This window comes from Danio aesculapii, chromosome 23, assembly GCF_903798145.1.
Source record: "Danio aesculapii chromosome 23, fDanAes4.1, whole genome shotgun sequence".
Classification (NCBI taxonomy): domain Eukaryota; kingdom Metazoa; phylum Chordata; class Actinopteri; order Cypriniformes; family Danionidae; genus Danio; species Danio aesculapii.
The window spans coordinates 18,724,234-18,748,846 of NC_079457.1; the positions used below are offsets into that span (position 1 = coordinate 18,724,234).

Consider the following 24,613-nt stretch of genomic DNA (forward strand, 5'->3'; position numbering starts at 1 on the left):
GATCCTGGACCGTGTCAAATAGTCAATAACCAAATGCAGCTAATTGAGTAATCGATTCCAGTTTAAGATAGTAATGTTTTGATCTAATATTTGTTCAGCTATATATTGAAGGTGAAGTGTCATAAAACCAAGTAAAAAATCTGCATACTATATAGGGATGGGTTATATGGACTTAAAATGATATCACAATATCTTTAGGTATTTATTGCGATAAGAATATTATTGATGTTAATTTAGAAATATCCACTGAGACTAAAAAATACATGCATCTTTAAAGAGAAGTATAAAATTTCATGTATATTAGTTATTTGTATATTTCAACCCTGGTCCTGGTCATCAGTAAGTTTCTTTTTGTAAACAGAACTATCACTGAAATAACCAATTATAGGTTTTATCGTTATAATCACAATAAGTAACTTTTTTTTTATCGTAAGAACACTTACAATATTTTTTACCAGAATATTGAAAGCAATAATATATCGCCCATCCCAATGGCTATAATAGTAGCCCGTGTAAGTAAGTCAGGGGTAACATCAACTGCATTCCTATTAACAAACACTGCTTGCGTTATACAATTTTAAAGTTATTTGCTACAAAATGGAAATAAACCTTCATTTTCGAATTCATAGCTCGTCTAAAAACAACCATTCTTAAAGCTTAGTGTCTGAAAAAGAATTCTGAATCATAAGTAATTTCCCTGGTTGGCTATAGCACTGTGGTTTTGGTTATTTACTCAGTTTGGGGTTTCCATCTCCACTCTACAAATGCTTTATTGCGTGAGGGTTTATTTTTCTCTTTCTTTTCTCTTTCTAGCCTGGGTGCATCTGCAGGAGGGATGGCTGGTGACTCAGGTAGTGACCGCTTTACCATAGAGTCCTGTAAAGAGACGGAGATGCTCAACTACCTCATCGAGCGCTTTGACAGTGTGGGGATGGAGGAGAGAAAGGCTCCAAAGGTAGCTCCTGATAAAAATCGTACACACATTTCTACAGCTTTAGTTCTGAATTAACATCTCGTTATTGTGGTCCATTAACATATTATTTACATATGACTGAATTAGAAGTGGTTCAAGGAAATACAGCACTATTTTAGTGGAGTGTTTGTCAAAGGACAGGTGGAGGTGTTGAGCATGTGAAAGTGAAAGATAAAACAGGTCATGTCACGTCTGGGGTATTTCCCTCTTTGGCATGAGTTGTTCATGTGGTGTTTATTCGTTGTATCGCCTTGTCTATGCTAGGCAAGGGTGTGAAACATAATTAGCTTCTATTTTAGGCAATTAAGTTGTCTACACTAAAAGTGTTTGTTGCAGCTTGTCACTTTATAAACCACCAATGTCAGCTTTTAACATTGTTACAATACTGCCAAAATAATGTACTAAATATATATATATATATATATTTATATATATACACCTGTAGATTTGATTGAATGTTTGCATGCAATTTATTAAAAAAGAAAATGAAAATATTTTAAAGTTTGTTTAATCTTGTTTTTTTAAATAATTTTTTTAATATACAAAATATACAAATAAAGATATATTGTAATTATATAAACAAACCAAACATAATTTATGTATATTTGAATCAGTACGTTGTTTTATATTTTTAAAATACAACAAATGGTTACTGAAATCATTCAGGAACATTATTATTTTATTATCATCATTTTTATTTTACACATGTGCAGTTATGTAACAAACATTGAAAAATCATGCATTTTTATTTTTAACATCTGTTAAAATTCCCCCTAACTCAATTCATGTTAAATTAAGCATCAAGCTAAGGTGGTGTTTTTTTTTGTTTTGTTTTGTTTGTTTGTTAAAAGTTCTGAAATTGTGCATCAGACTCATCAAATAGGTCATGACTCTTGGGTTGCTTTCTATGTAGACACATTGTTATTCATATACCCTTCTGTTTCAGATGTGCAGCCAACCAGCTGTCAGTCAGCTGCTGAGCAACATTCGCTCCCAGTGCATTTCCCATGCTGCACTAGTGCTTCAAGGTGCCCTCACACAGCCCAGGTCAGAGACAACAACCTTTTTAAAACACTTCAACAACTTTCTGGAGGCATTTTCACCCTAGAAATTGGATTTTTCAAATCTTAAAAAAAAAAAAAAAGTGGCATTGGCTTATATATACAGTTGAAGTCAGAATTATTAGCTCCCGTGAATTATTAGCCCCCCTGTTTATTTTTTCCCCCAATTTCGGTTTAGCGGAGAGAAGATTTTTTCAACATATTTTTAAACATAATAGTTTTAATAACTCATTTCTAATAACTGATTTATTTTATCTTTGCCATGATGACAGTAAATAATATTTGACTAGATATTTTTCAATACACGTCTATACCGCTTAAAGTGACATTTAAAGGCTTAACTAGGTTAATTAGGTTAACTAGGCAGGTTAGGGTAATTAGGCAAGTTATTGTATAACGATGGTTTGTTGTGTAGATTATTGAAAAAAAAATTGCTTAAATGGGCTAATAATATTGACCTTAAAATGTTGATTAAAAAACTAAAAAGTGCTTTTATTCTAGCTGAAATAAAACAAATAAGACTTTTTCCAGAAGAAAAAATATTATCAGACATACTGTGAAAATTTACTTTCTCTGTTAAACATCATTTGGGAAATATTTAAAAAAGAAAAAAAAAATTCAAAGGGGGGCTAATAATTCTGACTTTTACTGAATGTCTTGCAATCCTACTAAATTTGTGTTAGTAAATTTAAATAATTTGCTCTAATCTGGCATGTTGTCTATTCAGAGATGGGCTTGAATAAAGCAGGTATATTCTGTTTTAAAATAAATGGTTAATATTTAAATTAAATTAATATTTAATAAAAATAGTCAGTTCGATACTGTTCTGAAAAGCTGTATTCTGTAATCCTGGGAATTTATAGTGAGCTTAAGTGGGGCTGGGCAATAAATAATGTCAATCAGCAGGGAATATAGTTTACATCAGCAAAAACCACATTAATGTTAAGAGCGGGATGTGTTTTGTGAGTCACATATAGTGATCTATGGAGTAGGTGAAAAGTACTACGTATTAAATATTAGTACAGTTCGTATTTGTGACTCTGGACCCCAAACACCTATAGTAAATATACATTTTATGGAATTGAGATTCATGTATGTGAGTAAATAAGCTTTCCATTGAAGTATGGTTTGTTAGGATAGAATAATATTTGGCAGAGAAGACACAACTATTTGAATATCTGGAATCTAAATCGAAATATCGAGAGAATCTCTCTTGAAGTTGCCTAAATTAAATGCTTTGCAATGCACACTACTAACCAAAATTTATATAATTTTGATAAATTTTTTGTTGCAAATTTACAAAATGTCTTCATGAAACCTCAAGATCTTTACTTAATAATATTTAAATCATTTTAACATACAAAAAAATAAATAATATTGAGCCATACAGTAAATTGTTTGCCTGTTGACAGAAATATACCACTGTAGCATAAGATGCATTTGTTATTCAGCATCACAATTTGTAAAGTTCTATAGAGATTAAATGTCGCCCGTGTGTATGCACCTACATATCCGTGCACCTGAATCAAAGTGCTTATCATTTTTAGCTTTGTGTAAGAATATTTTTGATGCTTTCTCCATATTTATTGATTAGCTTCAGTGGTAAATGTTGACACTGGAAAATAGTTATACTGTTGATGCAAATGTACAGTCTGAAAAGAAGTTCAGAATCAATCTCCTATTCAAACTTAGTGTAAAAATGGCCTAGTTGCACTCTGAAGTCTGTCAGTTTGAATGCATAGCAGCACAATACATTTTGAATGACATTGCCGCCCCCTCTCTGTCTTTGCCCTCAAACAGAGCCCCTCTTCAGCCCTCCCTGCTGGTTCCCTACATGCTGTGCCGGAACCTTCCATACGGTTTCATCCAGGAGCTGGTGCGCATGACTCACCAGGAGGAGGACGTGTTCAAACAGGTGGGAGTTGCAGCAGATTATGTCGACGGGCCACACGCTGCGCCGTTTGACTTCATTATTGATGCCAAACTCCTAGGGATAGAAGGCATATTGTTGAGTGTTTCAGCAGTTTGTTTGGTAACACTTTGCCAAAAGTTTACATTTGGGTTATGTGAGTTATGCGCATTAACTGACATAAACAGCGTTTGAGTCTTTACTAACATTTGTTATTAGGAATGCAATGATTTACTGTTAATTCATGTTAGCTCGAGTCGTTTCAATTGTATTAACAGTAATAACTAGATATTTTAACAATGTAGTAGTAAAGAATACTTCAGAAGTATTTTTCATTGTTAGCTTATTTTGTTTAAAGGGTGGTCCACACCATATTTTTATGGTTTGGTTGTGTTTATAAGTTGCAAAGCATTGTATGCTCATGCTTCACTTGTAGAAAATCATGTTATTTTTTCATATATCTCACTTTGATTATAAATAGCTACTCGGCTAACATGAAAACGACTGTCATATTACCCAGTCCCGCCCTCAAGGGGCTCTGATTGGTCATCTAACATAATGTGCTGTGATTCACGGATCGGCTCCACATCACCACGTCACACTTCTACAAGCACAAGTTTTTGCACTGTGTAAATGCTGTCAGTCAGAGCAGCTGTTAGCAACGTTAGCTGCCTGAATCGAATAGAAAATGAAGAGCTCACAGCTGAACCTCATGTCTGCTCTCTAAAAGAAAATCTGACAAGTGTCTTTCACATATGTTTGGAATAAGCAAGTGTAAGTAATATGAAACGTTCACATATCTTTTGTTAGTTGTTATTTGAGATGTATAATGCAGGGAAAGCGGCTGTAGAGAGAGAGACTGCGGCACTGCTGAAGATTGTGGGTGTTTACAGGGGTTTGACTGATGAATATGAATTTGTAGCCAAATTGTTAGCGGTGCCAAATACTTACATACTTACAGGTTGTGAGTAACAGGTTGTGGTTCACAATCCACAGCCTCTGCTATTATGGTTGGAGGAGTTTTTAGCTGAATCCAGCACTGAACTGGGAGAGATTCTAGAAGTTGTCCTTTGTCAAATGCTAGCTATATATACTTTTATAATTCTCTGGAACATAATTAATATTAAACTGTAGGCACTTCTGTCTTTTGTGTCGTTTCCTTTGGAAGCCCAAATACAGAAAAATAAGAAGCTCTGTGGAAAAAGCAGCGTTTGGACTGCATTTTTAGCTTTCTCTGCTACAACATTACAGCGCCTCTGACCACGCCCCTTAACTGCACGGGGTTTGATCTCACTATACCAGATGTATTTTTTTTGTAGTCCCCAAACTTTGTTCGCTGTAGGCTTTGCTAAGCTAACTCTGTAAAAGCCAATGTCTCCCTTTGCATTGAACTTTGAGTGTCTTGCATTCAGAGATGTTGTTTATGTTCACACAGCTACATTACACATCGACTAAAGTTTAAAATATGATGTCATAGTGGACCACCTCTTTTAAACTAAACTGTTTAAATTTTTAATAATCTAAAATTTAAATTTAGTTTAAAACTAAAATAAATAAAAAAATTATAAATTAATGAAAATGATGTAGGCTTATTAATAAATAAGAAATGACAGAAACTTGCCGAAATTACTTATGTTGTAAATTTAAAAGATAAAAATAATATTTACAGTATGAATTTTAAATGATAGCATGTAGATATACTGTTATATCTTTGTATTCAGCCAAGATGCAAATGGTAAAACCATTTGAAATGCAAAAATTATAGGTGTATAATGTTATTCGTCTTCATTTCGCTATACGGTTCATTTCATGTGCTCACACAACAAATACAGTCAGTCCAGATGTGCAGTCTCTGGAGTTAGAAAAGGCCAGAAAAGAAAAGGCCACAATCAGAAAAGGCCACAGCAGTGCAACAAGTTAGCAGCCATTCACAAAAAACACGTCTTTGCAACTGAAATGTGAGATGAATTGCTAAGAAATGGTTCCTCCATGTTGCCAAAGTTGTCATGCTTGCCCAGCCTTTAAGTTTTTCTGATTGAACCGCTGCTCTGGAACTGACAGTAATGGGCGTCAGAGGTTTACAACTTAAACTGTATTATCTTGACACTCTATCTAAAAATGAGGTACAACATGGTACGCATGTCTATCCACCGCGTTTACATAAAAAAAAAATTCTTCTCTATAGAGTTCTTCTCTATGCGCACACAAGACCAAACAGTTGTTCTCCACTGCATCTGCTGTTATGAATGGACATCCAGTCAGTGCTAGCATTTTTATTAAGAGAGATTTCAGTTTTAAAGCTTACTGAATCGATCCACAATTACTGTTTTTTCAGTTGTTAGAAAAAGGTTGGGCACAACCTTGAAAGTTTTTCATTATTCTGATTTTGTACTTGTACATCACAAGCAGCTTTCCAATTAATCATTCATTCATCCATTCTCTTTTCGGCTTAGTCCCTTTATTAATCAGAAGTTGCCACAGCGGAATGAACTGCCAACTTATCCTGCATATGTTTTACGCAGCTGATGCCCTTCCAGCTGCAACCCATCACTGGAAAACACCTTTACACACTCATCACACTAGGGAAAATTTAGCTTACGCAAATCACCCATAGTGCATGTCTTTGGACTTGTGGGGAAACCCACACGAACACAGGGAGAACATGCAAACTCCACACAGAAAAGCCAACTGACCCAGCCGAGGCTCGAACCAGTGACCGAAAGCGCTACTCACTGCGCCACCAATTAAACATTATAATCAATATTTCTATTTCAAATAAAACGCTATTCTTTAGAAATGCACGTTCACCAAAAACCTGAAAATAAACTGTTATAGTTTCCACCAAATACTAAGTAGCGTAACTGTTTTATAATAGAAAGAAATGTTTCTTGAGTATGAAACTACAATATTAGAATGATTTCTGAAAGATCATATGACACTGTGGTAATGGCCGTTCCAACACTAGAATAAATTAAAATTGTAAATGTATTTAAATAGAGAAGGATCTTTGCAAAAAGATTTAATTAATTATTGTTAAAAGGGAGTTTTTACTGTGTATTTGAATATTCTTGAATAAATCTTTCATGAGTGTAAACAACCTCTTTTGTATTAAAAAACCTTACGGGTTGGGTGGTAGTGTATGCCATTTAAAATGATCTTTAACTTTAAGCAGATCTTTCTAGGATGGCTAAGAAGTCAATTTAGTTCAATAGCACTTTCATCATTGAGCATTGTATTTCTTTCAGATCTTCGTTCCCATTCTTCAAGGGCTTGCTTTAGCTGTAAAAGAATGTTCTTTTGACAGTGACAACTTCAAGTTCCCTCTTATGGTAAGAACCTACTTGTTGTTTTTTAAAAAGCCTAATACAGACAACATTAGCACCACAAAAACTCTCTTGATTTGTATACAGGATGATTCAAAAAGAATACCACAACTCTGAAAATCTGTATTTATTCAAAGAAACATGATGGAACCTTGGGTAAGTAATCTAAGTGAAGAGTACTGTGTACTAAGTTAAAAAAAAAAATTTCAATAGAAAACAAGTTCATAGATGTTCAATATGACCTCCTCCAGACACTCGAGTGACATCAATCTGATACTCGAACTCGTTCCACACTCTTTGTAGCATCTCAGGCATAACAGTTTGGATAGCTGCAGATATTTCTTCTCTGTCACGACCAAATGAGCGACCAAGTGATACTTCTGAGCTTCCTTAAATCGACTACAGAAAGAGCTTATCTCTCCTTTTCTTCTTTGCAGAGTTCTTGATTTTCAAAGTTGTGGTATTATTTTTGAATCACCCTGTATGATTACTGTTAGATTTATCTGATATTACACATATTTTACACCATAAACATCTTCACAAAATTTGTGAAAGGCTCATATTTCATGTCCATGAACAATATGATGTTATTTTCCAGGCTTTGGCCGAGCTCTGTGAAATCAAGTTCGGGAAGACTCACCCTGTATGCAATTTGGTAGGTTTTTTTCCGGAGATTAAGAACTCAAGTCAGTCAGGTTATGCGGTTTACTGTTAATATTGCCTGTCTATGTGTATTTTTAGATCACCTCTCTGCCATTGTGGTGTCCTGACCCTCTCAGTCCCGGGACAGGAAGAGAAATTCAAAGACTCTCCTTCCTCGGAGCATTCTTCAGTCTATCTGTGTTCGCTGAGGATGACGTAAGTCGTTTTATTCCTAAAACAAATACGACTTGATGCAAACCACAGCTCTGATGAAAGTTGGTGGGAGGAAAGTACCTTATTTAGCTGTCTGTCTTGATGTTCTGTAGACTAAAGTGGGAGACAAGTACTTCTCAGGCCCTGCCATCACAATGGAGAACACGCGTGTGGTCAGCCAGTCTCTGCAGCACTATCTGGAGTCTGCCAGGGTGAGCCTTCATATCACATACTCCTAGTTTATTAATGAGCTGCTCCAATATTAGAAGGGTATTCTTTTTATAGAGCAGGGGTGCAAGACTCTTTGTCCGCTTTCAGGCATTGGTGTTCGGTGATTTAGGTTTTTAACCCGACCTTTGTGTTTAAGCCAATCTCTGTTGCAGTCCAAATGCATTGCAATATGTAAAAAGATATCATTTTTGTGTATATATAGATTTAGATATAGATGTCTGTGGAATGTAAAATGGTCATACTTAATATACTAATTTAGATAGCATAATTTAGATAACTAATTTAGATTTTTTCTAATTAAAGGGTTAGTTCACTCTAAAATGAATATTCCAATATTAATCACTCACCATATGTCTTTCTAATACGCTGAGACAGTCACTCTCTAACCTACCATGAGAAGGGGCTAGTTAATGCCGCTTTTTTGTTTATTTATTACATAATTTAAATTGATTATTAACTAGTATACACTATGTCGGCGCCAATAGCCTAGTGGTTAGTGCATCGACACATAGCATCCAGTTGCTCGCGGCGACCCGAGTTCGATTCCCGGTCCGAGGTCCTTTGCCGATCCTTCCCCTATCTTTGCTCCCCACACTTACCTGTCTGTAAATCTCCACTGTCCTGTCAATAAAGGTGAAAACCCCTAAAAAAATTATTTAAAAAAAACAACAACTACGCTATGATATATTGACAAAGCAAGAAAGAATGAGAATAAATAAAGCTGTGCGTTTGTGTGTTTTAAAGTGTGTGTGTACTTGCATGGTGGGAGATGGGTAAAGAAATCTATTGGCTTTAGTTTTGTTGGCGTTATTTTCGCACACTAAAAAATACAGTTCAGATAGCTATTGTTTAAAACAAAATGAGTAAACCCTCTTTAAAACAGTTAAACTTAATTGAGACATTTGTCAAAAGGCCTAAAACTAATGAGACTAATATTGCTCCCCCACACGGGGTGGAGATAGGCAGTCTCATCAGCACCTGAGCTGGGATAACTCCAGGCCCAGCCCGTGTCTCTTTCATCGGCCGATTCAGATCCAGCTGTGGATGGTGAACCGCTACCATGCTAGGCATTTTAAACAATTTTATGTGACAGACTGGCACACATAAGCAGACATCTTCATTCTCACAACCAGTTCTCTCACCCGTCCAACCGAGTTTGTTCTTCCTAGGTAATATGGGAACACATTCAGTGCTGCTTATTCAAATTACTTGATTGAATTAATTAAATTGTGATTGATCGGCGCAATGGATGTTTTTGTCATTAACAGAGAAAACAGCTTAATATAGGCTTCTCTGAAACTGAATATTTCACTTTAATTTTATTTAAGCTACATTATTATATTATTTGTCAAACCAGTTTGTGTTTTGTCGCTGAAGCATAAAGCGGACTTGTTCTGAAGCACTTTACCTCAAATGTTCTACCTTATTATCAAGTAGATAACTGACCAACAAAAAATATATTAAAATTAAGATGCAAATTATACCAACAGAAATTCTTTTCAAAAATATATTTTTTTCCAAGAAAAATATACAAATTGTATTTTTGTTTGAGCCCGTCCACTAGGCTACTCAACTATGCTGGTAGATGATTCGTTTCGCTCTGTGCAAAATAAGGATTTAATTAATGCTCCACTGTAATTGTTGTATCACACACCTCTGTCATATTTCTCATAATTTTAAAGATTACATCTTGAAGATCTGATTTTTCCTTGGTGCTGATGTGCTTTCATTTTCTCCCTCTCACTCATGGCAAGTTCAGGTGAGGGTGTGTTTAAGCAACCCTGGCAGGAAAATATACAATATTTAGATTATATATATAATATTTACATTTCAAGGAAAATGTCTTAATGTTAAAAAGGAAACGTAAGTTTGATCCTATTAATGTCGTAATGAATGTGCTTTAATCATGTAGCCTTTGATGGCAAGCATCACTGTTTCTTGAGATTGAAATAAGAATAAGGGATTATGATGCAGGGTGGTACTGGATATGTGCATACCTTGGAATAAAATCCTGCATGCGCCCCTGAATGAAGATCTTATGGGTTTCGAACAATTGATCATAATGTTTAAACTTCTGAATGAATATATTTCCTGAATGTTAAAATCCAAATTAAATATTGGCATATTTGTAAAACAAAGACAAACACATTTTGTAATTGTATTTGTGCTGTGCTGGTGGTGTTTTTCCAGGGAGATCTGTTTAAAATGCTGCACAACATCTTGCTGAATGGAGAGACAAGGGAAGCAGCTCTGAGCTACATGGCAGCTCTTGTGAATCGTAATGTGAAGAAGGCTCAGATGCAGGTAAATCTGCTCGGATGTGTTTCTTACTAAATGCCATCTTACCAAGATATTCTTGATGACAGTCTAGTGCTTCCCACTAATAGACTTTACTTGGGCGGGCCACCCAGGTAAATTAATGGCTGCCCAATTATATTTGACCTTTTTATAACCAATATTATCATCCTTTTACACTTTCTTTTTTTGTAACCGCCCTAGATTACCAAACATCCGTATTCGATTAATCAGTGGAAAATCTTCTCTCGCCCAATTTCATACTGCTCATTGTGTGTGCACAAGAGAACTGTCAACAACACTTTCTCAGACAGTCTCACATGCTCTGCAGACCCAAAGAGATGTGCTTTTTGAGGCTAAAAAATGCATCCAGCCGGTGTTTCTAAATCTCCTAAAATGTCTGGGAGTTCACTTTTGCTTTCACTTTCTAAAGTTGTTGTGTTTTTGCATTACCACTTTCTGATTGGCTACACAGCTGACAGCGTGCACAGCCAAGAGACTGAGAGAAAAAGTAAATAATAGATTTGTTAATCTAAACAATTCAAAAACGACATGACGAAATGACATCTAAACTGGCTGCAGAACTATGTACATCATTAGTAATGGTCAATCAACTCATTTGCCTTATTTATATAATCTACACTTTTTATTCTAACTATTGATTAATAATTAATAAACATGCATTTTAGAGATATTGTCTGTTATTATTTATTTTTTCCTGTAATTTATTTTATATTTGCTGTATTATATTTATTTAATGATGTGGATATATTGCATATTTTATACAAATCTAAATAACTTTGGCAATACTGTACTAACTGTCAAACTGAACTTGAGAAATAGAGATGCAGCTGTGTTATTTCAACAGCGTTTTTTAAACTTTAACCCATTGAAAAGAAACTGTGTATAACAGTGTCATAATAAATAAAGACATTGTTTAATATCAAATTATTTTTTGAGTCACATGTAGTTAACGATTTATGTGCCGTGGGTAAAGGATGTATTTCAATCTGGCTACCACCGCAAGTATATTTCAAACCTGTGGGAAGCACTGCAGTCTGTTCTTGAATGTGAAAAACAACAGTTATCGCTCCTCTCTTTTGATACATGGCTAAACTAGTTGTTTGATTGTAATAAGTCGGAAAAATTTGAATGTCATTCTCTGGTTCTTTAAAAATCTTTGCCAAAATGCTAACTCTCTTAATCCCTAAAACTGAGCACTTATAAATATATTTTAATCATGTATTTTTAATTATTAATTTTATTTTATTTTAAAAATCTTATTGCTTATTTTGTTATTACAATTATTTATTTGCTTATTCATTTATTGATTAATACTTTGTATTCCCCTTATAGGAAGTAGAGTTATAGGTTGTGTTGTTGAGTAATAATTCAAAGTTAATGTTCCTGTATCATGTAGAAAATTCTATTAAAACAACAACAGTTGATCAGATCTGTAAATGGATCTAGGTCTTGCGATTTAATTGAAACACATAATGCAATTCTATTTCTCCTTTCTTTGTTTAGACCGATGATAAGCTGGTGTCCACAGACGGCTTCATGATGAACTTCCTGTGGGTCCTGCAGCAGCTCAGTATGAAGATCAAACTGGAAACAGTGGATCCTCTCTATATCTTCCACCCCAAATGTCGGCTGAATGTCAGCCCGGAAGAGACGCGGCTCAAAGCCACTATGGAGGAACTTAAGAGCTGGCTCACTGAGCTATGTGAGTGTGGGCTCTGTTCTGGAACAAATAAATGACTTAAGATGCTTAGTTTGACTTCAGGCAGCCCGTTTATTGTTCCTCAAATTTTCCCACAGATGAAGACCAAGCCAAGTTCTCAGAGCCCAAGTTCCCCACGGAGTGCTTCTTCTTAACGCTACACGCACATCATCTGTCCATCCTCCCGTGCTGTCGGCGCTACATAAGGAGACTGAGGGCCATCAGGGATCTGAACAGGTGCTTTACACAGATTCACTCATAAAAACAACCAAACAGCATTTGTTACCTGAACCATATATGGTAATAGTCAATTGAAGCGTTCTCATGGTACCAGAGTCAGTAAAATATCACTGTTTGCAGTACAAATTTTCTTCCTTTGCAAGATCTACATGCTTCAATCATTCATTTTCTCCATCTGAAATTTTAATTTTAACAGTTGCTAGGATGTAGGATGAGTAAATCATGACAATTTTCATTTTTGGGTAAACTGTCTCTTTAAAGTTAGACTTTTTGTGGTGTTCAAGGTTGTAAATCAATTGTATGCACTTTACATGTTCAAATTAATAAATTTTTTTAAAAACTTGTGGAATTTGTACACACAAAACCTATTATAGTCTTATTTTGGACAGACAATTCCACGAATCATAGATTTGCAGCAAGAGATCTTTAAGAGACTCAATGCATTGTATTTATTATGCATTGTGATTTAATTAAAGGCTCAATATGTCATTTTTTCCTAGAGGGTGCATATTCACAACAAACAAAAAGGCGTAGTTTGGTAACGCAGTGACTGAGTGTGGAATCATGGGAGTCTTCATTATATCCTATATATATTTAACACATCATGGTAGTATGAAGTAAGATTTAGGCTGAAAGCTTGAAGCGAATGAGAGCATTGTAGCAATGACAAGCCTAACACTGCACAAAAACAGCAGAGCTTTTATTATACCACAGTCCACCGCTTCTGGTTCTTCCACTCATCCACTCAAGGAGGAATAACAGTGCTGTTTTATCATGTTAAATACATTTGAAGCTTCTGTGCCGTCTAATAAAACACAACATTTTAAAGTAGTATTATTGGTGTTTCACTGTTTTCAATAAAAAATTTAACTTGAAATTAAGGGTGTGGTGTCATAAGCATGGCGATACAGGAGGACATGGTTCATGTCACTAGTTAAAATTGCTTATTTTTCTGAATTTGAATATTCTTTGAAAAAATTGGGATAATGCAAGTGCAAAAAGATAGATTTATACTTCTGCGTGCTGTTTGTGTTGCTCTGCGATAACACTTACGAAACGCTAGCTGGCAGTAGGTTTTTATGTTTCTCTGTGTTTCTTTGTGGGCGTTTTCTTTTTTCTGAACGCTACAAGTAGCTAAAACTTGCTCATTCAGAGGCGGAACCGGCGGACATGCAGCAACTTTAATCAAAAGGTAAACATAAAACAAAGGTTTCCATCTGGAGCTCCGTCACAGGACTCTATAATTGTTAACAGTCGCTTCATCGGGCACGGCGCTCTCAGCATCACCCACGCTTTTCAGTGCTACAAAGCCAGCAAATCACAGATATTGCGCTATGTGTTGTTGCGATGTGCAGTTGCATTTTTTGAGAGGTGCACATCAGTGTCAGCAGCAGCCAGTGCAAGGGCTATGCGACCGCTGCGCCAGACCATACGCGTTCGCTTGACGCAGAAGTATAAATCAGCCTTTAGTCAGGAAAAAATATATAACACTGCTTTCTATATACTTAAATATTAGCATTTTTGTACTAAATTCGAAGCTAGTCAATTCTACAGATAAAACAAACAACACTCAATCATGTTTTGTTTAATCCACTTAAATTTACAAAAACAACTAAAGCCCTGCTCACACTGTGAGATTTCAGCCACGATTTTGTCATCCGAGACAAATTTGTGAAATCCTAAAAGATTCCTGAAATCCTAGGCTAAAATCAGTAATCTTTGATCGTTGGTTTGACATGTTCACTGACAGCCGCTTACTGCCCGCTGTGATCAGATTTTTCCTGCAATGAAGTTCTGTCAGTGTCTAAAGATTTCAGACTCTTTCCTGCAGTGTGACAACAGAGAACCAATGGGAGTGTCGAATCTGATGACGCATTCCATGCAACAATTCAAATGAGCGCGGGGAAATGTCAAAACAGTTTTGTTTTTTTTCTTCCTGGTTTAATTATTGAGACATGGCGTGTGCAAAATTGCAGCTACAGATTGTTTAGCTTTGCTGTGAGGACTCATTTCAGTACACTGGATTTACATTTACATTTACATTTAGTCATTTAGCAGACATAGTGTAAGTGTCACTGGTGCATGACGTCAAACACCAGGGGCATTTTCTTTCGTGTTTGGCGCATCTTCATTGTCGTTCAGTCTGACTTTATAACAGCTGATATCTTCCAGTGTGACTTGGAAGCCATGTTCGTGGAGTCTGACATGCTGCAATCGTTCAGGATTCTAAAAAAATCGCACCGTGTGAGCCAGCCTTTAGTTAACGTAATTGATTTGTGTTGGGACGACATGAAGGAATTGTGTGGAACCCAGCATTTTTACAGTAAACTTTTTTATATTTCTCTATTTCTTATTAGATTTTTGTAGTTATTTTGTTTAAAGTGGTTCAGAACACCTTTGGTTTTTTTTTGGGTTTTTTTTTTTTGTGGCAAATGTTCAAGGCTTGTATTTCTTTGAGTGCTTTTTATATTTAATTCATTTATGGACTACAATGCTCAGCACTGGAAAACATGTACATAGAAAGCTTAACAGAGCACTCGCACAACAAATATGCAAGGAAGAGTTAGAAAGCAGTCGACTTATCAGCTGGTGCAGGTTTAACCCAGTGCTCAATACTGCTGGCGCTGCAGAAAAGCTGGTACTGCTGCATTTTAAAACTGATTTGGTGCTAAAATGCTTTTATTACCTTTAACAGCCCTTTTTGATGTGCAAAGGCTACATGGTGAAATCTCAGCTGCAAAGAGGATATTGTGAACTCTAAATTCTCTAAACTGTTCAGACACCTCCTAACGCCACAGCATAGATTCTCCACACCACAAATTTAGTGTCTTTACTGCTATCGAAATAATAGAGCTGTAAGCTAGAAGGGTAGTTAAGGTGATCCTCAAAGTGGAACATCTTGTATTCATCTTCACTTATGTCAGATAGCCCATCATAGATATGATGTGCTCTGTCATGCTTTGTGAAAAAGCCTTTAATCTCTTTCTGATGAGACTGGCTAATCCTGTCCTGTCCCGGTGCCTCATGCAGAAGGTGTTTTCTTGCAGCTCTAAAGTCATCTTAGCCCATAATATCAGCTTATGTGTTAGTGCTGCATCAGTGGCAGAGATTCAAGTCCTTCACATTCAGCTTGTAAGGTTGCTCGCATTGTTTATTGGCCTCATGATGCCCGATAGAGCAGAGCCACAGCGACTCCTGCTGTCAGAAAAAGGTATAACGTTAAGATTATAGGCCAGTAAAACTCTCTGTGGAAGTTTTTTTTTTTAAGCTGTCAGAAGAAGTAATTTGCACAAGACTGAATATGTGTGTGTGTGTGTGTATGTGTGTTTTGCAGAACGGTAGAGGAGCTGAAGAACAGTGAGAATCAGTGGAAGGATTCCCCGTTGGCTGGTCGTCATCGAGAGATGTTGAAGAGATGTAAAACACAGCTCAAAGTGAGTTTTAGATTTTTCTATATTTACTTATCTGGGTCCAGTATTTAAGGTATGAATACATGGAATATTTTCTGCAAAGAAATGGACAAAATTAAACGCATATTAAACTGTTTTTGTCCCTACTAATTGCATTAAATGTAATGGGCCAATTTCAACAGTCACATTATTTACGATGACTCCGAAAAATGCATTTTGAAATTTAATAATCAAATTCTAACGAAAATTAATTAAACTGATCATGAAAAATATTGACAATGTTTACTGTCATTACCATTGAAAAATTTGGGGTAATTTTTTATTATTATTTTTTTTTTGAAGGACACATTAACCCTTGTGACTATTCTTTCATTATGCTCGTGGCTGTTTTTCCCTTGACTTCCATTATAACCACATGATTCCTGATTGGTGGATTCTTGGTTCTTGGTGGTTTTCACTGTTGGCAAGAAGAACAATTTGTCATTTTTACTATTGATCATCAGTTGGCACCATTAACCTTTTAGATAGGCCTGTGCAAAAAGGTTTCCGGCATTTATATGTTCTATAGAGTATAACAACAAATTATTACACTAAAAAGCCAGAAACTAAGCTTTTTTTGCACTGCAACTGATGATCAACAGTATAAATGACAAATGGTACCTGTAAACCACCAATCAAGAATGCTTGATTATATGGTGTCATGGTTTTGCAATAAAAAATGTCATTAAAAATAGAAGTCAGTGGGGCAAAAACAGCCACAAACTTAACCAAAAGTGTAGTAAATTTGCCCAGAGTGTATTGAGCTTTTAAACATTTTCAAAGCATATTTCCAAAATATGTGTGAAAATAAGATTTGTCACAAAATCATTCCATTTGCTGAAACACAGAGACAGTTGTGGCCAAATTAAGACTCAAAATCAGCCCAGAGTGGATGAAAGCATCCCCAACAGCACACAAGGGTTAAATTAATAAAAAGCAATGACTGGGACATTGTCTGTGATGATATATACCTGAAATGTACCTCTCTTGGGATCCATGAGCTCATTTTTTCAGTTTTTAATAGAATATATCTTACACCAACACGTATTTAAAAATGTTTGCCAATGCCACAGACTTGTGTTTCAAATATAAAAAAGATAAAGGTACATTCATTCATTGTTTTTGGGACTGTGACAAATTTTTTTCTTTTTGGAAGAAAATACATAAGGTACTGGAAAATATTCTCAAGCTAAGTTTTGATATGACCCCAGCTTTGTATTTATTGAATCTTAATGTGAACAATCTGTTTGAAAAAGATGCATTACAGTTATTCATTGTCCTGGTATGTTTAGCTAAAAAATGTATTTTGCTACTGTGGTCCGCATCACAGGCTCCAGCTTTCAAAATGTGGATATCACGAATTGCTACATGGCTACCATTAGAAAAACTTACCTATGACAGACATAAATATCTGACAGATTTTGGTCAATTTGGTCTTCTCTTTGGCAATACATAAAAGAGCTCTCTTAAATTAACACACGATCCTTGTTATTTATTTACAATTTTTGTTTAACCTCTGCTTTAAATTGGTGTGATTGTACTTTATTTTTATCTATTTATTTGGTTTTTTTTATATTAATTTCTTTGTTATTTTGCATTTTTAGGACTGTACACTTTAACAAATTTATACATTTTGATAGTAATATTTTGTGAATGTGGCATACAATACAAAAATAAATAAATTAATAATTAATGTAAAGTCACGTTAAAAGTTGCTGTTTCAATTGTTTTCTGCAATATTTTCTTTTTATTGCAATAATATATTGCAGTATTTTTATTAAGTTAATGCAGACTTGTACAGCATAAGGTAATACTTTCAAAATCTTACAGTTTGCAAGCTTTTGAAGCTTTTGTAGTGTATGTTTATGGTTAGATGAAAAATGGTTAAAGGAAAAATTGTCTTGTTTTTACAGGAAACAAGCTAATCACTGATAAACCTTTAAGTAACATAACACGTGACCTTAAATATTTACTATAAGTAATATTATACTTATCAGAGTAAGTAAATAGTATAAAGGGTTTTAATCAGTCCTCTTATTGTTTGTGTGAACAGAAACTGGTGCGCTCTAAAGCATGTGCAGATGCAGGGCTGCTGGACGAGAACCTCCTGCGCAGATGTCTGCAGTTCTTCAGTATGGTCATCCAGCTCATCCTGCGTATGGTGGAGCCTGCCTTCCCACAGTCAGTTCATCTGACCCCTTCCATTTATTATACACTTACTCTTCAAGATGTTCTGATTTCCTGTCTTTTATCCTCTCGCAGTGTATCCCTGCCTTTGAATCCAGAAATCCCCAAAAGCTTTGCAGCACTGCCCGAGTTTTACATTGAAGATGTGGCTGAGTTCATGCTTTTTATTGTGCAGTAAGTTTATATACTCTTCTTTTGTAAGTGCACTTCATGTTTGTTTGTTTTAAATGTCATGTAAAATCACTGTTTGTGAATGTAAAAGGTCTCAAAGAACAAAGTGCACTATTAACTTTTTCTAAAAGAATGGACTGCCTGGAATGAGATTATGATTATAACTGAAATTGTCAGTTATTCTAGTCTTCATTTTTTACATCAACCTCATATGTTTGTTACAAATTTGTATAATGCATGCATGAATGACTGATTAACCTGCTGCTGCTGCTGCTACGTCGATACGGTAGGACAATAAATAGCAAAAAAATGTGAATGATGTGATGAGACGTTTGACAGGGCACGTAACTAAACAACAGAACTATCCTTTTAAAGAGGAAGTAGTATGTCCCAAAGCTTGGATACTCTTCTGTTACTTTAAATTATGTACTTTTGTCTTTACAATTTTTAGAACATAATAACGTGAATTCTGTCTTAATGTTGAGATCAGTAGGAATGGAATGCTAAGATTTGTTACTAACCTCGTTATTTTGCTACTTAAAGGGATAGTTTACCCAAAAAGGCCCTGGTATATTATACAAAATCAAAGAACAAACTAATGTAATGTAATTTTGAACAAAATCTGGCCGAAACGAAGTTCTTTTTGAGTTTTTTCAGCAGTTTGAAACAGCTCACCAAAACGAACTTTTGCAGGAGTTTATTTTGACTCTTCAACATTTTTGAGCTACCATTGGTCCATGTCAATTGCACAATCATTGTGTGAGAATTCTGGGAACTTTGCCTTCTTTTATGTGCAAGTTGCTCATTTCACAATGGTCAGACAATAGTACATCATCGAAAACAACAACACTAGCCACATGAATACACTGGAGAGTTGAGTAGCAAAGTTGGTGGATGGATGTATTTGCTAGGGGTGTCACAGCAAATCAAACATGGACAATTCGGGATCAGCTCAGTAATAGATCATAACCAGTTATTAAATACTGACGTCATTTATCTCATATACGCTGTCATGGTAGCATACGGGAAGAGAGGCGAGCGTGAGTAATTAAAATGCTCCAACTTAAAAATTAGACAACAATTTACTGTTTGTAAGTTTGCTGGGACAGTCTTTCACTGACACTGCGGCTGTCCTTCAGTGCCGTGTCACTACTCTGTGAACCGCAATGATAGTTTGAGCCAATCACAGCTCTTCTGTTGACTGCGTGAACACAATGCCAATCATATGCGTTTAAGAACTTGCTCAACATCGCTCAAAAAGCAAGCAGAATTAATAGTAATTGTGTATTTTTTCCTAAATGCTCTTGTTGAATTTTTTGCCTGTACTTACTAAGTTTTGTTTGATACATTGAAAAAGAGCATTGAAAAAAGGGCTTTTTGTTCAGCAGGTAAAAGTAAAGGTACAGTTGCTATATCTGACGGCTATTATTTAAAGACAAAATGCAATTCTTGTGTTGTAATGTGAAATTAGAGCATTGTCAATGCACCAAGATATCAAATTGAACCGAATCGATGACATAATCATAAGTGAACCGAACAGTGGGTTGAGCCACATTTCTGCTTAATAAAGTTGCACATTTCAGCTATTTTTTTGGCTAATCAGAAATTTTTAATTTCTTTAACTTGTATGGTTTATATAGCATGGTAACCTCTTTTATGACAAAATAATTTAGATTTCTCATATTATGACCCCTTTAAAGTAGCATTGTAGGGTCTAAAATATGATGTTTCTTTCCCCCCAGGTACTTTCCGCAGGTTCTCTATGAGCCGTGCACTGAAGACATTGTGACCTTCCTGGTAGTTTTCATTTGCAGTCAGAATTATATAAAGAACCCATACTTGATTGCCAAGCTGGTGGAGGTGTTGTTCGTCACCAACCCTGCGGTACAGCCACGCACTCAACGTTTCTTCGAGATGTTGGAGAACCACCCGCTGTCTGTCAATCAGCTTGTGCCCGCCCTCATGAAGTTCTACACAGGTGAAAGGGGCACACAAATAATTACAGAGCTCTTCAGAGCATTTTGATCTTGTTTATGCTGAATTGTATTTTTTTTCCTAGATGTGGAGCACACTGGAGCCACAAGCGAGTTCTATGACAAGTTCACCATTCGCTATCACATCAGCACCATTTTCAAAAGCCTCTGGCAAAACATTAACCACCAAGGCACTTTCCTGGAGGAGTTCAAGTGAGTTTGTAATTTATTTCTGAGAGGAATGTGAAATGGTGATTTACTCTTATATCCTCCACATTGATTAATGGACTAAAATGAAGTTTGCACTTAAAGTATAGGTAATACTGCAGAACAACAAATAATGTTTCGCCAAATTATATTTATTCACATTTTGTGCAGATACAACATCATATACATACAAAAATAACTAATAGCATTACTTTGTTTTTATCCCACACCAATCCCCCATGTCTTCCGCCTCTATCCGCCAAGCCATACAACACAACCAAGTGCAAATGGCCATTTAAAATAAATAATAAAAATAAAAGCAATATGGCATCCAGATGGATGCTGCAAACTGGTGGTGGATGAGGAGAAGTGAAGCTTTAAACACACACAAAAAAATATCCATCTATCATATGAAGGTTGAGATGTATATTCCCACTTAAGGAGAATAAGCCTCCTAACCAATATGGAGTGAAAGTAACATCTGTTGTTGATGCCACATTTGGCTGAAAGGGAATTCCGAACTGCTGTAAGAGGGTTTGGAGTTGCTAATATGTTTTTTTTTTTTTTTTTTAATTATCAAATATTTTAGACCAAAACTCTGTCAATCTTGACAGAGACATTTTAGATAAAACATGTTGTGCTTGGATGCCTTTAATACCCTAATTAAATAAAGAAACCAAGATCCTTTCTTCACTATATATCTTAGATAGAGTTTTGTTATAGGACCATCTTTTGTATTGTCTTTCAAGGAATAATTAGATTAATACCTTACACAGATATCTTGATGGATTCTGCGAATGAACCCAATGTCCACTCCAGGAAGAAAATGAAGAAAAGTACACTTTTATTATTAAATTAAATTCAGTGAAAAAGAAGAATAAAACAAATACAAGAACAAAGCACAGTCCTTTACTTTATTCTCTGTTAAGAATAAAGGCCCTAAGACTTGCAGTATGTAGAAATCTAAGTGCGCTGCTGGTCTGTCTGTCCAAGCCTTTTACAGTAATCAAGCCTTTGAATACAGGTGTGCCTTTAAGTTATCACTGCTGATACATTTGGGTATATCTATATCAAGATAATCTTTAGTATATGTTTTAAATGTTAATCAGCATTTGGGCAGTAGCTGAGGAAGAATATCTTCCTTTGAAGATAATGCTACCAGGCTTTCGGTTGTAATATTATGTTAGAAGTGTATTCTGGACCATTTCTTTCTTTATTGTCAGCAAAAAGCTGACCACTTCAGTATGTCATTCTTGACCTCTTCGAACTCTGTCGAAAGTGTCTCTTATGTTTCTTCTCATTGCTTATAGCTATTTTTACAAGCGTAGAAATATCCGAGTATATAAGTGAAGCTTTGTGTCTTTTACAATTATTGTCATTAAAACAACCAGACACGACAATCTGAGTGTGATTTGCTGGAGATCTGCTACTTCTGTCTAAGAACAACATGCAGCGGATGCTTTTCCAGCTGCAACCCATCACTGGGAAACATCCATACACATTCATTCGCACACATGCACTACGGCCACTTTAGTTTATTAAATTCAACTATAGCGCATGTCTTTGGACTGTCGGGGAAACCGGAGCACCCGGAGGAAACCCACGCGAACACGGGGAGAACATGCTAACTCCACACAGAAACGGCAACTGACCCAGCCAAAGCTCGAACCAGCGACCTTCTTGCTGTGAGGCGATCGTGCTTCCAACTGCGCCACTATGCAGCATTTTTTTTATTTATTATTTTTATTTTAGACTTTTGACTATTCACATTTGCTGCTACCCAGTTTTAGTTTCTTATTTAGAAGATACATTTACTAGACAAAATACTTTCAGATTTTTTTAAGTTAAAAATGAGCACATAAAAGCAAAATAAAATGGGATATTTCTTGTGGTGGGATAATAACTTCTATAGTAATTTCACTTGTGCGAGCCCCCCCAGACACCCCTCCCTCGAGCCAAATATATATATATATATTATAATGCATGCGCAAACATCATTCACGTATTACTTGCTGCGTTTAAAGTGCGTAGAATTAATTACATTTAAACGTGAATATAGCTTACCTGATTCAGTGTGATTGCTGAGCCTGTTGTTGTGAGGACAGCATGCTAATCTGTGGTCTGATTCCTGACACGACTAAACGTAAATCATCTTTCACTGTCAATAAGCGTGAGCCATATAGCATACTTGCATTTGATGTACGTATATACAGAAAATGCTGCTTCGCAAAGCCAAGTTCGCAGAGCCCTGACTGTGGTTGAGTCAAAATTGAGTATGTTTACATGGGCAACAATTCTTTAATACGATTTTAATATGATTAAGACAATACTCTGATTAAGAGTCTACCATGTAAACAACGATTTTTGATTACCTTAATCCGACTGAAGTCATAACTGAACTAAAGAGAAATGGAATTAAGACGTGGAGTATGCATACATTAGTGGCATTATTGAAATAAACACTGCAATCAAACTGCCATCATTACAGGACTTTGCACTGCATTTTGTGACAAGATCCACACACACACGGTTGTCAGTAAAGGCCTGCACACACACACACACATCACGAAATGCGAAGGTTTTTTTTTCTTTCCATTTGATGTGCGGTATCAATAAAAACTGGTCTTCCACCAGTCCTTCATATTCACGTCAAATACCCCAGTTTGTCATGGGGACATGAATAAAATGTACATGAGTGAAAGTTAAACTGCCGAACTGCAGTTGAAGTTGAGAAATTGAAGATGAAACACCCAAAATAACATGAGATTCTGCAGGAAACGTGGATAGCCTGGTGACGCAACATTCAGAAAGCGCTTCACGTAATTATATTATTGTCTTCTTCAGATTAAGTCAAATAACTATTTCTGATGTCCATGTAAACGTGTTCAGTAGTGTCTTCAAAGTAAGCGAAAGATCCAGATGGGCATCCTGCTGATTTGATTCAAAAGGACACTTTTTTGCCAGACGGCTCACCGGTTTGGCTTTCATTCATTCACCGCCATTCATTTTAAAAAGCATCCGGTCCATTTTATTTGTGTATGTTTTACTGGAATGCATTAACTCTACAGGTGCCTGATAGTTAGCTGTGGAGCTAACGTTAATCATATTAATCACTCTAGTGAACGCATAAAAATTGTCATTATAATTTACTCGAGTGCACGCCTCAATGTCTCACGCCCCTTTTAATAGGTGCTGTCGCCCCCCTGGTAGGGCGAGCCCCACAGTTTGAAAACCCCTGGTGTAGACCACTAGTTGGAGAAATACGAAATAAATGAATATACAATTATCAACTATTTATTTGTTTTACAATATATTTATCTTGATTATGCATTATTGTTTTTTTATTGTTGTTATTACATTAACGAATGTTTTTGTGACAAGTGAATCATACCTTTTCTTCTCTCGTTCATTCTGCAGCTCTGGTAAACAGTTTGTGCGCTACATCAACATGTTAATTAATGATACAACGTTTCTGCTGGACGAGAGTTTGGAGTCTCTAAAACGCATCCATGAGGTCCAAGAGGAAATGAAGAATAAGGAGCAATGGGACCTGCTTCCCAGGGTCAGCACATATCACCAATTCACCAATGAATCACTCACACACCCTTTTAAATGCATTATGTGTAATGGATGCAAGCAATTATCTTGTTCGTTATAAAACCATTAGCATTAAGGCTTAAAAGCAGAAGCGTGAAGTTGAAAGTGAATAGAACTACAGGAGCGTTTGTGCTTTCGGGAACCTGTTTTGTTCTGGGTTTCCAAATTGGATGTGATTGAATGTGAAATGTTGTGGTCTTCAGGAGCAGCAGCAAAGCCGACAGTCTCAGCTGACTCAGGATGAGCGAGTGTCGCGATCTTACCTGGCTTTAGCTACAGAGACGGTGGATATGTTTCATATGCTCACCAAACAAGTCCAGAAGCCCTTCCTCAGGCCTGTAAGTACACAGATATGTCACATTCGTATGTGCTATAAAATTACACCTTGATGTTGTCTTGTTTACAGACTGTAATGTTCA

General features: G+C 35.9%; 1 protein-coding gene across 3 annotated transcripts in view; it reads left to right on the forward strand.

Annotated features, from left to right (window-relative positions):
* Positions 1–24,613, forward strand: part of ube4b (ubiquitination factor E4B, UFD2 homolog (S. cerevisiae)) — a 57,493-nt gene that overhangs the window by 24,636 nt on the left and 8,244 nt on the right. For all 3 annotated transcript variants that reach the window (XM_056448933.1, XM_056448934.1, XM_056448935.1), the window contains 17 exons: positions 814–955; positions 1,920–2,020; positions 3,835–3,949; positions 7,189–7,272; positions 7,865–7,921; positions 8,008–8,124; positions 8,235–8,333; positions 10,543–10,656; positions 12,175–12,373; positions 12,469–12,607; positions 15,945–16,044; positions 18,113–18,240; positions 18,322–18,420; positions 20,160–20,395; positions 20,477–20,603; positions 24,015–24,159; positions 24,398–24,532. In XM_056448933.1, the coding sequence (XP_056304908.1) occupies positions 814–955; positions 1,920–2,020; positions 3,835–3,949; positions 7,189–7,272; positions 7,865–7,921; positions 8,008–8,124; positions 8,235–8,333; positions 10,543–10,656; positions 12,175–12,373; positions 12,469–12,607; positions 15,945–16,044; positions 18,113–18,240; positions 18,322–18,420; positions 20,160–20,395; positions 20,477–20,603; positions 24,015–24,159; positions 24,398–24,532 (2,137 nt within the window). The remainder of the gene's footprint in view (positions 1–813; positions 956–1,919; positions 2,021–3,834; positions 3,950–7,188; positions 7,273–7,864; positions 7,922–8,007; positions 8,125–8,234; positions 8,334–10,542; positions 10,657–12,174; positions 12,374–12,468; positions 12,608–15,944; positions 16,045–18,112; positions 18,241–18,321; positions 18,421–20,159; positions 20,396–20,476; positions 20,604–24,014; positions 24,160–24,397; positions 24,533–24,613) is intronic.